This window comes from Spinacia oleracea, chromosome 2, assembly GCF_020520425.1.
Source record: "Spinacia oleracea cultivar Varoflay chromosome 2, BTI_SOV_V1, whole genome shotgun sequence".
NCBI classification, from domain to species: domain Eukaryota; kingdom Viridiplantae; phylum Streptophyta; class Magnoliopsida; order Caryophyllales; family Amaranthaceae; genus Spinacia; species Spinacia oleracea.
Genome location: NC_079488.1, coordinates 101,919,929 through 101,938,292, shown reverse-complemented (window position 1 = coordinate 101,938,292; position 18,364 = coordinate 101,919,929). Strand labels below are relative to the sequence as shown.

Genomic DNA, 18,364 nt, shown 5'->3' with positions numbered 1-18,364 from the left:
GACCCGGTCCCGGAACCGGTTAGATCCAGGTCCACATTTTCTAGAACCGGTCCCGGTACGCGGTACGCCAGTACCAGTGGGAACTGCTTCCGTAACCGGGTACCCGGTCTAATATATGCGAATTAAATTATAACAATCGAGTAATCCTGCCTGTTTTCTGTTGGATTACAGTTTTGGAAAAATAAAATACTCCCTCCGTTTCTTTTTGTTGTATCCGTTTCCTTTTTGGGCGTTTCACAATGTTGTATCCACTTAGAATCTATTCTATTTTTGGACATACATTTTATCCTAAAATACCCTTATATTTCTATCTAATTACCAAAATACCTAAAGATTCTACCCATATTCCCACCTAATTTTCCCACCCATAATATTTAATCAATTTATTTTCCAACCTCCATTATTAAATTAATATTCCCTTCCCATCACTTTCACTCTCTCTCCTCCCTCCCTTTTCTGATTTCACTCTCTCTCCTCCCTCATGTTTTCACGCTCTCTCCTCCCTCCCTCTTCTGATGCGTCTCCCCTCCCTCAAATTTTTCAATCTCTCTCCTCCCTCAAATTTTCCACTCTCTCTCCTCCCTCTTTCTTCTGATGCGTCTCCCCTCCCTCCCTCCCTCCCTCTTCTAATTTCATCTCTCTCCTCCCTCAAATTTTTCAGTCTCTCTCCTCCTAAAACCTCTTTTGTAGATTTCTGCCGCAACCACCACCACCACACCTCCGCCGCCTTTGTGTTTCCACCACCATCTCTGGAAAAAAAACTCTATATTAAGGCTTTAGAGGGTGAAATTCAACCTTAAAAATTCTAGATCTAGAGTTTTCATGGTCGAATTTGATCTCTAAATCTTCAAAATCTTTGATTTATGGTAAAATTGTTGATTTTTATTTTATTTTGTTGATTTTTGTGGTTCAAATGTCGATTTTCTGTTGGTTGATTTTGTTCGAATTTGTTGATCTTTGGGTTGATTTTTTGGGTTGATTTTTGGTTGCTTTTTGGGTTCGAATTTGTTGATTTTTGGTTGCTTTTTGGGTTCGAATTTGTTGATTTTTGGTTGTTTTTGGGTTCGAATATGTTTGATTTTTTGTTGAATTTCTGGGTTGAATTCTTGATTTATTTGTTTGAATTTCTGGGTTTGAATTTTTGTTCGAATTTCTGGGTTGAATTTTGTGTTGATTTTTGGGTTGATTTTTTGATTTTTTGGGTTCGAATGTGTTGATTTTTTGGGTTGATTTCTTGAATTTTGTTGGTTTTTTTGGTTGATTTTTTAGGTTGAATTTCTGGGTTGAATTCTTGATTTTTTTGTTTGAATTTTTGTTCGAATTTATGGGTTGAATTTTTGTTGATTTTTTTGTTGTTGTTGTTTTTTTTTTTTTTTTAATTTCTGGGTTTGAATTTTTATTCAAATTTCCAGATTCAATTTTTTCGAATATTTTTGATTTTTTTTTGTTGATCGTTGTTCGAATTCCGGTAAACAAATTTGTGGTGAGAAAATCTGATTTATTTTATTAATAATAATAAAATATCTCCCATTTACACTAATTATTTATTGTTTTCTCTCTCCTTCTTTTATTCCAATCACTTACACACAATCATTACCCTTATACCCATACAAATCAAGATTCTATTTTTCTTAAAAACCCAACTTGATTCCATATGGATACAACATTTAGAAATGGAGGGAGTAGCTTGCAAAATTATAGCAGATGTAAAAAGAAGCGGCAAACGTCAATATCCCAATGTCTCAATTCTCAAACTACTACTTCCTCCGTTTCAAAATGCTTGTTACGTATTCCTTTAATAGTGTTTCAAAATGTTTGTTACATAAAGAATCTTTCTATTTATATACTTGTTACTATCATTATTTTTTGAGCCAACTTTTATTTCTAATTGGTCCAACTTTTCAACTCAATAAATCTCATGCAACCAAAAGTCACATTATGACAAGTTAGCAATCCGTGTGATTTTTAATTATTGGTTCATTTTGATAATAAAATAATCTTATTGGTTGTCTCAATGATTAGTGGATTGAGGTATATTTTTTTTAATAAAAGATTTGCACTATGTTCAAAGAGAGTAATAAATGTCAGAATTTGGAAAGATGGAATCGGATTTATGATGGAATCTAGAACATTTAAAATTAAAAATAAAAAAAATCTTAATTATACGTTAATAAACGTGCCAAAATCCAAACGTAACAAACATTTTGAAACGGAGGGAGTATTAGTTTGATCTTGGAAGAATGAACAAAGAGGTAAACAAATAAGGGTATATCTCTTTCTTGAGTGGTGTATGTTGAGTTTAGAGCCGTCAAAAACTGACCCGATTCGAAAATCCGACCTGAACTGACCGAACCCGTAACCGATCATGACCCAAAATTTTTGTAAAACAGGTAATTCGAAACCCGACCTGTACCCGACCCGAAAAAACCGATAACCGATTTTAACCCGGCGTTGTATGACCCGAACCCGACACCCGACCGAAAGATAACCGATAACCGAACTGACCCGACTTAATAATGATCCAAACCCAATTCGATACCTGACAATGACATTAAGCCGATTTTTACCACATAACCTGTTATGACTTGACCTGTAGAGTAAATATTTTACGCTTGAATATTTTAATATGACTAAATCAGATATTAACTCGATTTTAACCCGTGTCCGAGAGTGAATCTGGCCTGAGTTTTAACCGACCCAAAAAATATCTAATCCGAATTTGACCCCAAACCCGAGATTAACCGATTCAAGCCCGATTATATAAGACCCAAACCCGACATTGAACCCGACCCGATCATGACTCGACCCGAACCCGACTTGTACCTGAAATGGGAAAAAACCAACATGACCTGACCGAAAATCAACCCGACCGAACTCGACCTTCACCCGAGTGATAAAGTGACCCGACACAACCCGACCTGATCATGACCCGAGACCCGACCCAAACCCAACCCGATGACTTATTTTGACAGTTCTAGTTGAGTTGTTGACTGCGCAATTGAGGATGACATAATAAGGGCAAAGGTTTTTTTTTATGTTCTCCTTTATCAAAACGCATTTGTAGTATTAGATTCAGGTAGTGGAGTTTTGGGTTGGGCTTAATTTGGCTTTACAGGATTCTACTTCCACAGTTACTTCTCAACTTGGCACAAGGTATTCAATCTAGAAATGGTACTACCGAGTGAAAATAATAAATTAGTTTGGCTAAGAAAATTAGTTTAAATAAGTTAATTTGCTTAATAATTAGCTCTTAAAAGTTACCAAATAATTAATTGACAGTGGAACCAATTTAAATAACAAGCTAGTTGTTAGAATTTGCAGCATAAATTATCTAAAATTTGAAATTGAAATCTTATGAGACATAACAATCTAATTGTTAAATTAGCTTGGCATTGGAGATGCTCTAATGAGGCTCATGCATTGCTCAATCCACTTATTGTGGCAGCATGCTTTCTTCAACTATTTTAGATTTTTTTTTTTTTATATTGTTCCATTTGCCATTTTAGGTCGTCTACTCGTCTCTAAAATATTGTCACATTTCCCTTAAAAAAAAAAAGAGAATTGTCACATTGTCTTATATGTTTATGGGACTACGACTTTATTCTCACATAAAATACATTTGGTCCACTACTTTTGTCTTTTATCAATTTCACTTAAAACAATTTTTAATAAATATTTATATTGCATGGGCAAACAATAAGGGATCAAAGAATTATTTCGTAAGTTCAATACTCCCTCCGTCCCGGAATACTTGACCTGTTTTCCTTATCGGGCCGTCCCTTAATACTTGACCTGTTTCTAAAAATGGAAATATTCTAACAATATTATATTATTTCTCACTCCACCCCTATTAACCCACCTACCCCTTAATCCATACAAAAAATAATTAAAAATTCAACCCCTACTCTCCCCCAACCCCACCCTTTACACATTTCCCACTAACTACATTAAAATAATACCCCACTATCAACTACTACCTATTAAATTAAATAAGTCAATTCAAGTCCCTTAAACTCTGTGCCGGTCAAACCGGGTCGAGTATTCCGGGACGGAGGGAGTACATTTTACCACATAAATTGAAATGGGGGTTATTACTTAAGTTAGAACACTACAAGAATTTGTATCTTTAACGACAACCTAATTACGACGGTTCAAAAATCCCGTCGCAAAAGCCTTTTGCGACGGGGCTAACAACCAAACAATGACGGGAACACTACAAGAAATATGGATTTTTGTGACTGCTTAGTTTAGTCGCAAAAAGGGGTAAAACAGTCGCAATAATGGGTTTGCGACTGAATAACAGTCGCAGGCTGTCCGTAGCTGAAAGCCTTGTCGCAAAAAGATTATTGCGACTAAAATGGCCGTAGCAATTTGTTTGCGACTGGGTTTAACGACAACGTTGCGACTATGGGTCTGCGACCCTACATCAAATTTTTGCTACTGAAAAGGCAGTCGCAATTCTTCAAACAAAAAATTAAAAAAAAAAGAAATTAACAACTAAAATTAGTTGCTAATTTACCTTCAAAAAAAAAAAATTAGTTGCTAATTTCATTTTCGAGAAGATTTCCGTATCAACATAAACACGATAACTCAAATTATGAAGAACTAAGAATATTATTCTGTATTATTCATCCCGTCACACATATACAACAAAATTTGGAAGTGATTACAGATCTACTTATCTAAATATAAAAAGAACGACGAATATAATTTACAACCAAATATAGATATTAAAATAAGAATTTACAAAATTAGAATCGCCTTACTGAAGAACTAACCAATTTATACTTAAAACAATGCTTAAATAAAACTAGATCTGATATTTGAATCCGAAAATTCAAGGAGAAGATCTGATTACTTGTATCTGAAAAACGGATCATCTCTTGCTGGACTTGTGACCTTCATTATTGGATCTAGATTGTGTTGTACACCGCTAAGAAGAAGAGAAGACCCAGATTCGATTTATTTACGACATCAGTTTCTTGTACATTTGAAGAAATTGTACTTCATCACTGAAGAATTGCAAAGCTTGTGGGGTTAATGTCAAAATCATTGAAAGATTATCGGATATAACATGTTAAGAGTTTAAATTTTGGTGTTCTTGCTCTATTATTGAGTGGGATGAGATAAATCCCTCATAAAAAAAATAAGAGAGGAAGTATGAAGGGGGTGACGGCTGGGATGGTGGAAGTGGGGCTAGAGACCTTAGGGTTTTGGTTAAATACTTAGGTTGGGTAGTGGGGTAAAGTTAGGGGTGAGTTTCTTGTTTTATCCAATTTTAATTAACAAAATTTCTAAAAAGTGGTAGTGGGCTCCTAAAGGACAAGTCACGACAAATTTTAAAGTAGTCGCAAAGCTTTTTATAAACCAAATTAAAGGTTTGAAGGATCAGCAACTGCACAGGCGTCGCAGGTTTAAGAGGCCGTCGCAGATCAGCGACTGAGTAGCGACTGTCTATTTTAGCAGTCGCAAAAAATAAATTGCGACTGATTTCTTGGTGGTCGCAAAAAAACAGTCGCTAAATCGTGTTTTTCTTGTAGTGGAATAACCGTCGCAAATGTCTTTTATGACTGGTTTACGATGGATTTACGACGGGATTTCTATTAACGACGGCCCCCTTTTATGACGGGTTCGCGACAGGAAATCCCGTCGTTAATCAACGATTATTGGCCTTTCGCGACGGGATTTCCCGTCGTTAATAGTACAATTTCTTGTAGTGGAAGATGGTATGAGTTACACCAGTGCCCTATGGCAGGAGCTTAAAATAAATAAGTTTATATCACAGTGTGAGCTTAATATGCATAAGTCTATATTGTTAAATTTGAATTAATTAACCCGAGAAAAAAATTAGAAACTTATTAATTTAGAGTTTCGATCCTGGTATGGACTTATGCATTTTAAGCTCATACCATGACGCAAACTTATGAAATAGAGTCTAACATTAAAGAAGGTTAGTTGTTTAAAATAATAGTGCAGTTTTGAGTATATTGGAATTTCGGGTGACTTTAGGGGTGTGCGAAAATTTGTCCGGACCGAAATAATGGACCGGACCGAAGGCAATCAGTCCGGTCTCCGGGTAGAAAAATATCAATTTTCAGTTTTCGGTCCGATTTTGGTCTGAACTGATTTTTCTTTAATAAAATATATATAAACTATTTAAAAATTTAATTCTCTCCTTTAATTTGTTGTAAAAATTGCTATATTGAATTGTGAAATATTATAGATTTCAAAAAAGCCCTAAATCAATTGATAGCTAAAATATGGTTTGAATTGTAAAATATATTTTTTCTTTTTTACCATATTTTTTTTAAAAAATAATAAATATATAGAAATAGTTCTGTAACCGGTTCAAACCGGTCCGATTCGGGTTGGACCGATTTTTCCGATCCGATCCAAGCATAAACGATCTTTGAGTCTTGAATTATCAAATTTTCAGTCTTTGATCTGGTCCGTTCAGCTCCGGGTTTGGACCGATGAGCCCCCACTCCGCGACTCTCCTCTTTTCTTTTCTTTTTTCTTTTTACATACGACAAAATTAGGATTTTGGAGGGAGAAGCCCGCGTTTCTTTGTTTTTGTTCAAAAATCCTAAGCTCCTAACTAGCTACAGCATAACTCCCCTTCCACAGAGGCTGACCGTCTTCGTCTTAACCAATTGTTCTTTTTCTCTCTTTTAACGACTCTTTCAGTCCATTCTCCCTCTTCCTCTCTCCAAAAAACTGAAGAATTTCCCTCTCTGAAAACGGCGAAAGTATAATTCCACAGGTAAAATCCTTTCTTCTCTCTTAAATTGTTAATTGACAAGATTACATGTATGATCTGTAATTATGTGTGAGCTCTGCATGTTGAATGATTTTTTTTCTTGATAAAGTTTAATTAATCCGTAATTGAGTTAGATTTTCATGTTTTTGTTTGAATAATCTATAATACCAATTCAGAATCTGCATTTTAAATGATTTTAAATGTTATTTTTTGTTGATTATACATGTTCTTGCCAATGAATTTTTAGGAACTTTTTTGAACAACCATGGAACGGCGACATAACCATGACCCTAAGGTGCCGATTGATGTTATCGAGGATGAAGAAATAGGGGAATGTTCCTCCATAGTCAAAAAAAGAAAGCAAGAAACCAAGAAAATTAAAGTGAAGGTGGTGAAAAAGTCGAAATCGATAGGCGAGGAAGAAGAATCGGTTAGCTTCCAGATTGAGACTGACATTCCGCTTCGGTGGGTAATGATCGGGTTTTGTCAGAAATTGGGTTTGGATTTTCAAACCACCCGATTTGAGTTTAAAAGTGCCAAGCTAAGGGAAATGGATACTCCCCATCAACTTGGCATGGTTCATGATGACGTCATTCTTGCATTTATTCCAGGTTTGCTTCATTCTTTTCACCCTTTGTACTCGCCATTTTCTTAATGGAAAATGAAATATTTTGATATGATTTATCAATAATTCTAGTGCTTAATCTTTTATTAAGTCAATTAATTGTTCCAGTATTTTCATTTTACTGAAAATGGGTGTTTGGATGATGATAGTGTAAGTTGGTGAGAAGGGAAGGAACGGGAAGAAAGATTGAGTGAGCTTTTCCCTTATTTGGATATGGAATGGGGATCAAGAAGGGTAACCTAGTTTCCTTATTTGATTACGGAATGGGGATAGAGAATAGCTGTTAATTTAATTTAGCAAATAGAATTGATGGTTCATTTAATTTTACTTGTTTCTTTCCAAAATAACTGTTAATTTTACTTTGAAGTCAAAGTGTTGGAGAAAAATATACCATGACTGAAGTATGATCTTGGGAAATCAACAACATTTAAGTGTGTATTGTGTCTAGTATGATTTTGGGGAGGTCCAATTGTACATAGCTTTATTATGTCTTAGACCTGATCAAGACAAGCCCCGCCCGACCGAAATGTTTGCAGGTTTGGGCAGAATTTTCCGGCCAGATCCAGCCCGAAATTTTAATTTCTTTGGGGGGTTTGGGAAACACAAAAATAGACTTTTTAGTTATAAATTTGACTCAGCCCGAAAATGCCCAGTATTTTAGGCTCGAAAATAGCGGGTTTGGCCACAACTTTTTGGCCCGAATGTTGGCCCGGCCCGTCCCGTACCCGGCCCGGCCCGTTGTTTGATCAGGTGTATTAATTAATATGTCTTATTGATTGTATGCTGTTCTTAGTGAAATACTGATGAAAAAATCTGTACGTTATGTATTAACCATGTTGTTCTACTCTCCCACCCTTTTGTTTTGTCTAGCAATCATATCTTTTTTCTTCTGGTATGCTGGTTTTTAACTGGATTGCTTGTAGTTATTACTTGTTACTATTCTTCCTAATACAGTTTTCATTATTGGGAAATAACATTGGTACTTAAGTTGACAAATAACAAGTCATGGGTATTTTGACAAATAAGTATTGCTGTATTATTCATAAGTCATCTCCTTGATATTCTCTGATTTGTATTGTTTTTATCATTGTTATTAAGGTGCTTCTGTGTGTGCTATGAATTATGCAACTCTATGCATCCGCATGCATAAGGAGACAGACTTGTTTTATAATGTGAGGCTCTCTACAGCTTTACTGCCTCAGCTTTGTAGATGTGTTATTAGCAGTTTACGTCATGAAAAAGACTCTCTAAGCTTTGTTTACGGTGGATTAAAGTTAACTGAGAATCATACAGCTAAGGAACTCAATATGCAAAATGGTGACGTCATTGATGGCTTTAGTTTTAACAAAATGAGTAAGTTCCAAAATATCATTTTTACACTCAGATTAGGATGCCAAAGTATACTTGATTATTCTGCTTTATATATATCTGAAAGTGCACTATCTACTTTCAATATCCATGCAGGTTCTTCCTTGAGGATAATTCTAACTCTGAAAGTGAAATGTTTATCGGGCTATGAGAGGCTGTTCAGAGTCACTAAAAATACTCGTTTGGATCAGATAATGGATAAATTAGAGCCGCTGCATCCATTGTCGAGCCTAAATTATGACTTTGACTTTGACTTTAGGTTTCTTTTCCGTGGTAAACGACTTGAAGAAACAAATACAGTCGAGGAGGTGCAGCTCAAGGATGGTGATGTTATATTTTGCGTTCCTTTTCTTGTTTATGATTGTGTGATCTACCAAAGCTGATGAGATTGCTGGTTGTTTTAGCTACATTTGCTATTACTTCCTCATTATAGCTAGCTAGATTCTATTGTTGGTACTTGGTAGTCTTGGTGAAACCTGGAAGAGGCCGTTCCTAAAACGGGCCAAAGATAAAAATGTGACGTATTGAAGCCCATGGGCCCAATCCACTTATTGTGTCACCAAGCTTTCTTCAACTATTCTAGATTTTTTTTAATACCACATCTCTTTTTGTTTGCTCCATTTGTGGTTTTAGGTTATTTGTAAAAGATTGTCACATTGCCTTAAATATTTATGGGACTACGATTTTATTCTCACATAAAATACTTTTTTTTGTATGTAAGCAGGGTCTATTTTATTCATAAATTAAAGAAATATATTTGGTCTATGACTTTTGTCTTATCTCAATTTCACTTAGTAAAAAAATAAGGTATTTATTTGCACGAGGTAAACAATAAGGGACAAATGAGGTATTTCTTAAGTTTAATACATTTTACCAATTAAATTGAAATGGGGCTTATTACTTAAATTGGAAGTTGATATGAGTTATACTAGTGCCCTTGTTTTTGTTATAGATGACCTATTATTACAATTCTAAAAATGATCTAGAAGAAACTTTTTTCCCTTTCACTTTCACTTTAATGTTATGTTTGGGTATTCTATTAGTGGAGAAATATGTAAAAAAACAAATCAAAACTATGGAAATAGGCGAAAAATCAAAATTTAAGAAATGACTAGCTTACACTTGCTTGATTGTTTAATGAGTAAAATTATCAAAAAGTAAAATATTTTCACTATCTGTACTTTGTTTGGATAATTTAATGGAGGATTTCGCTACTTTTTCACAGTTTTTTATCAATTTTGAAAGGAAAACTATATAAAACTAAATGATTTAATTACCACTAAATTTTTTTCACACATTTACTTTTTCACAATATTTTCTCCTAATAAACAAACATGGTAAAATTGAGAAAGTCTTTTATTTCTATACTTTTTTTTACAAGAAAAAAAAAAATTAATTAGATAAAGCGATATGACATTTACAATCAAGAATTTCTCCGTACAACAAATCTAAAAATTAAAATAAATCCTTTTACAAAACATCTAATTGTCAACATGTGAGGCCCTTAACATGTCCAAAGTGATATACAGAACACGACTCTATTTTTAAAAGGACTCTAAAATTGGTAAAATTTTATTTTACATGGCCCAATTTTCCATTATTGTGCCAAAGAAATGTTATTGAAAAAAAAAATTAAAGGGCATTTTATCAAGCTATAGAACATGGCTCTTACATGAGTTGGGCTTGTCCTGATTACCAATATACTCCAGAACGGCTCCGAGATCATAGGATGTATATAGCTAGCCATGAAACCTGAGATATACGTTGTCATGAAAGTTACCGTTCAACGTCAAAGCATTTTCTGTTGAACAGGGGCCTATGTGGTTAACGTTATAGTTGTCTTAACATTAAATTCCTTTTCATATTTGAGATTGTTTTTCAATAATGCGCACCCATTAAAGAAACTAGCTCTTTGGCCCGTTTGATGAACGGGCTAATTAAAGGAAGAAGAAATTTGTTTTTTTATTGTTTATTTAAACGAAACGAACTCCTTTTATGTATTTTTTGTGGTTGTATTTACCTTTCTTTCGCACACTTCATTATTAGTCTTCACACTAGTATAGTACCCGTGCGATGCACGATTTATAATCTAAATATAAATTTATACTACCTCCGTTTCAGAAAGTTCTTTACAGTTACTATTTGCACGAACTCCAATGCAATATTTAATTACTAATATATCCAATTTCGTATGTGGAAAAAATATAAAAGTTGATATTGTGAAAACACATACCAAGACCAATCTAACAAGATCTTACATGTAAAGTTTTGATGTATATAATAGTGAGAATTTACAGTCAAAATTTTCATATTTTGGACACATATTCCTAAGCGTAAAGAACTTTCAGAAACGGAGGAAGTATGAAATATGGTAGACAATTATCATAAAAATAGAGTTTGTAGATATTCTCCAAATTAAAACTAATGATGGATAAATTTGTTATTGCTTATTCGGTGTCTTATTAAACAATTAAAAGAAATAAGAGTACGTAGATAAAATTATTTTCATTCTTTTTCACCACCTATGTCAAGCATAAAGTTATCTCATCCACTCTCTACTTAAATAGTAATACCCACCTAATACTCGCACAGTCACCTCATTAACCTCATTACCCGATCACTTAACACCTACCTACACCATTTACCTTTTTTAGTTATAGATGACTTTGAGGCAGTACGAGGCTTGCACACACGTACCCGCCTATAATTCAATTCTCAAAAAATCTAGCATATCTTTTTCTCAAATTAGTTAAGAAAAATATGGGCTAATTATGCATTACACATTCTCAGATCTTTTTTTTTTGGAAGCAGAACATATTCCACGTGAATTAGTGGGCTTTGAAATATTTGTTGGTTAATTTTTTTTTAACTTAATTATTATTTATATTAAAAGAGAGGCCAATCAATGAGTGACAAATGTCATCACCACATTGATTTCCTTTCTTTTAGTATATTATATAGATAGATTCATATATTCCATTGATGAAAACATAGTTTTTTTTTATAGTATGATGAAAACATAGTTAAGCATACATGCTACTACGTAGATTACATAAAAACTATGCCAATAGAGCATCTCATGTGTCTCTAATTAAAACTAAATACTTCGTATATCATAAACCATAAAACCGTAAATGAAAACTTTGACGCTTTGGTCACAAAAAGAAGTTAATGCTCATATTTAACACCTGCTATAAATCTTGTTGTTGCCATTAGAATTTAGATGCACTTGGAATCTTTAAAAGAGGTTCTCTTTCGTTCTCAAAGTCATAAAATTCGGCTTATAATCCAGCTTCTTTACGTCACTCTGTGTATTCCACTTTTACGCTTAAAATGGTTGTTTACATCATGTCCATAAAATGTTATATGAAATGCTTGAACGAAATGTAGACTTTTAATGACCGTCATGATGTCATTGCTATTAATATTAAAGACAAATGACATTCTCATCTCGTAGAACATAAAAATACCCTTGGGTGCACCTAATAATTTTCACCCACTTCGAGTCATTAGCATTATTATATTTATGTTACTTACCGTATATCCATTATGTAGAATCAAATTTGTCTAATCCATCCCGTCCAAACACATTATCTACTTCACCATCAAATATGCCGATTGTCATGGATTTTCCAAATTTAGCAGAACATGATATTGAAACCAATTGAACAAAATTCATAAATAATACTCTATACCACTTAATAATTAGAAAGGTTAGAGTAGGAAAACAATTAACAAACCTGCAAACAAAGTCAATAAACTCCATAGCTTTAATTTATCTTTTTCAAGAAATGTGTCATAATACTATTATTGTTCGTGAAAGAATCTAAATTAACAGATCAAAGAAAAAAAACTAAAAACCATAATTCAAATCAGAACCACGACAAAAACTGGTTGATAACATGACTCTAGAAATAAATTAGAGAGAAAGATATCATTATGCTTTAAATGGAGTAAAAAAAGATAAATATAAGGAAGACAAATTTACCTCAACTAAGATAAGATTATATAAAATCAATTATGAGAACCCTTGCACCGATTTCGATCAATTTTAGATTTCAAGGCAAAAATGCACCAAACTTGTAAATTTCCTGGAAAAAAATTATGAATATAAGATTAAGATTGTTGCAATGGAGGAACCCGAATGAAAATTGGTTGTGGGTATAAAAACTAATTATATCAATAAACTCTCACCTTTTCAAATTGATTAGTTAATTAATTAATGATTTTAAAATCACTAAAACCCTTTCAATGAAGGAATGAATGAATTTGAATTAAACCTTATGAATTAACTATGTCATTGATTTTGAAGCTTGAAGGAAGTTAGAGAGATAGTGAAGGTGAAGCATTTTTTATAATTCTTTATAGCATCAATTTATATACTTCCTCCGTTCCGGAAATATCGCACCATTTATTTTTTACACTATTCACACTACGACTTTGGCCATTTTTACGATTTGTACGTAATGAAATTTTAGTCATGTGGGGTCATGTTAGATTCATATCGATATATATTTTCTAAATATTAATTTTTTATAATTTTTACTTGCACACGATTTGAGATATTAAGAGTCAACGTAATGGTTAATGGAGTAAAAGTCAACCATGATGCGATATTTTCGGAACGGAGGAAGTATATATATATAAAAAAGGAAAGGAGATGTCATATGTCGTAAGGAGATGTCATATGTCGTAAGGAGATGCCACATGTCATAAGTAGATTTTTTAAAATAAAAAGAGGAATAAAGGAAGGAGATGCCAAATGTCACCCTGTCATGAGTGGTTTGGATTTTTAAATACTAGGTATTGATTAGACGATTTTCGCCGTTAAATACACCGACACTTCCCGTCGATTAACTCTACCAAAGAGAGACTAATTACACAAAAAAACTAACTACACAAAGCAAACTCGCTACACGCATAATCTTAACATATTGGCGCAACCAATAACATAATATTTCGTATTAATTTTACCATACGTCAACCTGACACTCATTCCATTCCATTCCAAAACAAATCTATCTATATATTATACTAAAAGAGAGGAAATCAATGTGGTGATGACAAATGTCATTCATTGATTCGCCTCTCTTATGGATATAAAAAAAAGTTATAAAAATAATATATTTGATTCTATACTTATTTTGTTAACTTTCACCTCATAAAAATATATGATTTTATTAATTTTGTAAAAAAAGATTTCTTTCTGCACGTGGGGAATATTTTGTAAATTATATTTCCAAAATTTTGGTAACAAATATAACCGATATAAGATTATGATTTTATGAAAAATAATCCATTATGTGGAGTGCGTAGTAGGACATTTATAAAAAATGTAAGAGTGGTATACTGATTTATACTTACGTAATTAGAATACAAATAAATTAGAAAATCAATCAAGTATGAACAAAAGTGTATAAAAAAATTACTATAAGCGCAATGTTAACTAACAAAATGAGACATCTAGCCATAAACTTTTTTACAACGGGCCCTAGCCTAACTTAATCTTAAATATCAAAAATAATATTTGCCACATTCTCATTATCATAATATTTTTATACGGAGCCGGATAATAATTTATTCGCTCATATTATTGAAATCTCAAATGCATGTTGATTGAAATTTTGGCTAATATATCATAATTAACTATATTTTAAATCATAAGATCTAGATGATTATGTTTCCTTATTATTAATATCTTTGCAACAACAAAGTATTTTTTATATGTTAATGTAAATGATTGCATATCACTTTAAAATTTCGTGCAACATTTGATTTATACATGTAGATGGTGCATCACACTTGATGATGATACGATTTTGGATTTTAGATTGGGCTCAAGATGATTCACTAATGTCGATTAAAAATTTAAAGTAGTCTACTGATTTGTACTTACATAATTAGAATACAAATAAATTAGAAAATCAATCAAGTATAAATAAGAGTATATAAAAACAATTGCTATAGGCCCAGTGTTAACTAACAAAGTGAGAGCCCTAGCCATGTACTTTTTTTATGACGGACCCTAGCCAGTAGCTTATCATAATCTTAAATATCAAATTTAACTTTGGCTACATTCTCATTATTGTAATATTTTTATACAGAACACGGATAATAATTTATTCGCTCATATTATTGAAGTCTTAAAGGGATGTCAATTTCAGGGGGGTGGGTTTTGTGGGTGACCCCCTTGTGCATCTGTTCCAAATGGGCGGGGATGGCGGAAAGTTTTGTAAGTGATGGGTTTAAAAAAAAAAAAATTCACGGGCGCTGGGGCGATGATGGATTTAATTAGATTGGACCCACACACGTCTATAATTGTACATCTAATTGATTATGAATTATAAAAATATTTACTACTAACTTACTTATTATAATGTTTTTTATTTACTCAATTACTCTAATCAGGCAAACGAATTCTCAAAGACTCCATAATAGAGTTTTGATATTCAAACTCTCTTACAAAAAAAAATAGTTGAGCCTATGAGTAGGTTTGAGATGTGTGTGTATACGGGGAATGATGAAGAGCTAGGGGCTGCATTTTACTTTGTACCTTTCGAAACATGGATTTGGAGAGGTAGGTATGATCATCCCTATCGTGGATGGAGGGGATGAGAATGAGAATTGAATTACAGGCAGGTACGGGTGTGCAAGCCTCGCACTGCCTCAAAGTCATCTATAACTAAATAAAGTAAATGGTGTAGGTAGGTGTTAAGTGATCGGGTAATGAGGTTGATGAGGCGACTGTGCAAGTATTAGGTGGGTATTACTATTTTTTTTTTTTGAGGGCAAGGTGGGTATTACTATTTAAGTAAAGAGTGGATGAGATAACTTTATGCTTGACAAAGGTGGTTGAAAAGAATGAAAATAATTTTATCTACGTACTCTTATTTCTTTTAATCATTTTAATTGTTTAATAAGACACCGAATAAGAAATAACAAATGTATCCATCATTAATTTTAATTTGGAGAATATCTACAAACTCTTTTTTTATGATAATTCTCTAACATATTTCATACAAATTTATATTTAGATTATAAATCGTGCATCGCACGGGTACTATACTAGTTACTATATACTAAAAGACACACCATGAATGACACTTGTCACGTCCTGGTGAGTCCTTAGTATTTTTTTCTTTTTTTAATTTAAGAAATTTTTAAAATATTTGATTTTCTTATTTTATCTATTACTATATACTAAAAGACACACCAGGAATGACACGTATCATGTCCTAGTAAGTCCTTAGTATTTTTTCTTTTTTTAATTTTTTTAATTTAAGAATCTTTTAAAATATATGATGTCTTGATTTTTTTTTTCCTCTTATTCTTTCCTTCTATTTAATATAATAGAAGTATATATGAAAAAAAAAGTATGATTTCATGTATTACGACAAGGATAAAAATATATATATATATATATTATTACTGATTTGAAGAACATATATGTTAGGAATGGAAAAAAATCACAGTTTTTTTGATATTATTGTTTTTTTAATATATGTAGCTAGTAAGCTATTAAGGAAACTCTATAAAAGAAAAATAGCAAAATATTTTTTTGATTTTCATATAAAATTTCCAAAAAAATGCATTATACTCTTAACCTACAATAGTTAATAAATAAATAAACAAATTACACTAAAATGTGTTATTATACGACCATACCCAAACAAAAAAGAATTATTTATTTTTTATTTATGTAAAACAAGTGTTAAAAAGTGGGTCCAACAAAATTACTTAAAAACTTGAAAGCCTGTTATATACCCAATTTAGAAAATAGGGTATTATAACCGATAACGTTATCAAATCAACACCATATCCAAAAATTTGGAAGATCAAGGGTACGTGTATGGTTACGGTTACGGATATTATTCAATTCCAAAAGAAAATGATATCTAATAATTGTCTGATAAGTTTTTTTCTTATATTTTCTCAACTTAAGTATTTTTGTCGAAACGCTAAACTTTTAAAATCGCACTAATCATTTTACAATCCAAATAAATAATAATTTCCTCTGATTTTCCAACAACCGGTGATAAAATTTGGTTTTATTTTATTAAAAAATTCATTTAAATAAATTATTTAGAACAGAAAAAAATATTTAGTCTCCTCCGTGCGTTACACGGGACCTAACCTAGTAAGGAATAAAAGAGGGACAAGAAAAAGTATTAGTATACAAAATAAAGTTACGTCTTCATTAAACATTTAATTTAATTTATTTGGACTATGTAACACATTCCATCAACAAATTTTTTATCCATATGCATAAGTTAAGTGTCAAAAGTTTAATTGTTTTTTAAGTTTATATGCCTGCTATGAAACTTTATTCACCGTTTATAAAAACAAAAACGGAGAGATTTTATGAATATAAGACTATAAGGTCTATATCCAAGAGAAAATTCCATCAAATGGAAAAGAAAAAAAAAGAAAGGCATAAAGATGTAAATGAAGGATATCATATACCTTACTCCAAATTTAAAAATGCAGTGGGATGTAAAAAAAGAAAGGCAAATTTGCCAAAAAGGACCTTTTATAACTCAAATTTTGCAAGAAAGGACCTTATATAATTTTTTTTGTGAAAACACACCTTAAAGTAATTTTTTTTGCGAGAAAGGACCTAAGGAAAGTTTATAGCATTGACTGAGCTTTTCCGGCCATTAACTTGCACGTGAGCAGCACGTGTGGCTTACGTTAGCTAAAGACAATGATTTTCCCGACTCTTGAATTTTCAAACTTGATTTTATTTCGGTTTTTTTTTTCAACTTTAGGTTTTAAAGCTTAGAATTTTGGAGGGAAATTGGGTGTGATAAGCAAAATAATGCCACACGTGCTTCTCACGTGCAAGTCAATGGCCGGAAAAGCTCAGTCAATGCCGAAAATTTACTTTTGGTTGTCTTTCGCAAAAAAAAATTACATTAACGTGTGATTTCACAAAAAATAAATTATATAAGGTCCTTTCTCGCAAAAAAATTTACATTAAGGTGTTATTTCACAAAAAAAATTATATAAGGTCCTTTCTCGCAAAATTTGGGTTATAAAAGGTTAATTAACGAGTTAACTATTCAGTGGGATCAAGTGATCGGATACTTAGCTGTCGATTCAGATCAAGTGGAATTAATATTATTGTTAATGACAAAACTTACTCTTGATTGTACCCGCCGGGTCACACAAATAGTATATGAACAAATCAAGTGTTAGGTGAATATATTATACGAAGTATTCAGTAAATACTCTAATAGATGAGTGTATTCGGAAATATGGATATTGGTTTTTTTTTCTTTTTTTTGACATGTGCTAACTAAATAAGAAGTACTACGGGAAATTAGAAAAGCACATTAAATCTTGTGCAGCTCCTTTCCAGATTGTGAGCTTGGTTCACTCGCACCCTTTCCACCTTGAGAACGTTGTACCAGGAGAAAGTCTTCCCTAAAGTCTTGATTTCATCCAAGGTCCAACTAACCTGCATATACCGAGAGTCTTCCTTGAGAAGCATTTGCACCAACTGATGAGAGTCAGTTAGAATTGTAACATTTCTCATATTAGCCTGACACGCCCATCTCAAAGAACAAATAGCGACGGAAGGAATAAATTGAGAACCTAAAAGGAAAAAA

The 18,364-nt window shown here is 32.5% G+C and overlaps 1 protein-coding gene across 1 annotated transcript; it reads left to right on the top strand.

Moving 5' to 3' along the window:
* Positions 1 to 6,537: 6,537 nt before the first annotated feature.
* On the top strand, positions 6,538 to 9,373 carry LOC130468053 (uncharacterized). Its single transcript, XM_056837539.1, has 4 exons — positions 6,538 to 6,763; positions 7,008 to 7,371; positions 8,484 to 8,738; positions 8,850 to 9,373. Exons 2-4 carry the CDS (start codon positions 7,026 to 7,028, stop codon positions 9,134 to 9,136), a joined length of 888 nt encoding a protein of 295 aa, XP_056693517.1. The 5' UTR covers positions 6,538 to 6,763; positions 7,008 to 7,025; the 3' UTR covers positions 9,137 to 9,373.
* Positions 9,374 to 18,364: the final 8,991 nt, after the last annotated feature.

Excerpts from the sequence above, each read along its gene's own strand:
- LOC130468053 (XM_056837539.1), top strand. The coding sequence starts at position 7,026 with ATGGAACGGCGACATAACCATGACCCTAAGGTGCCGATTGATGTTATC. Across the intron at positions 7,372-8,483 it reads CATTCTTGCATTTATTCCAG|GTGCTTCTGTGTGTGCTATG; the intron begins GTTTGCTTCATT and ends ATTGTTATTAAG. Across the intron at positions 8,739-8,849 it reads CTTTAGTTTTAACAAAATGA|GTTCTTCCTTGAGGATAATT; the intron begins GTAAGTTCCAAA and ends ATATCCATGCAG.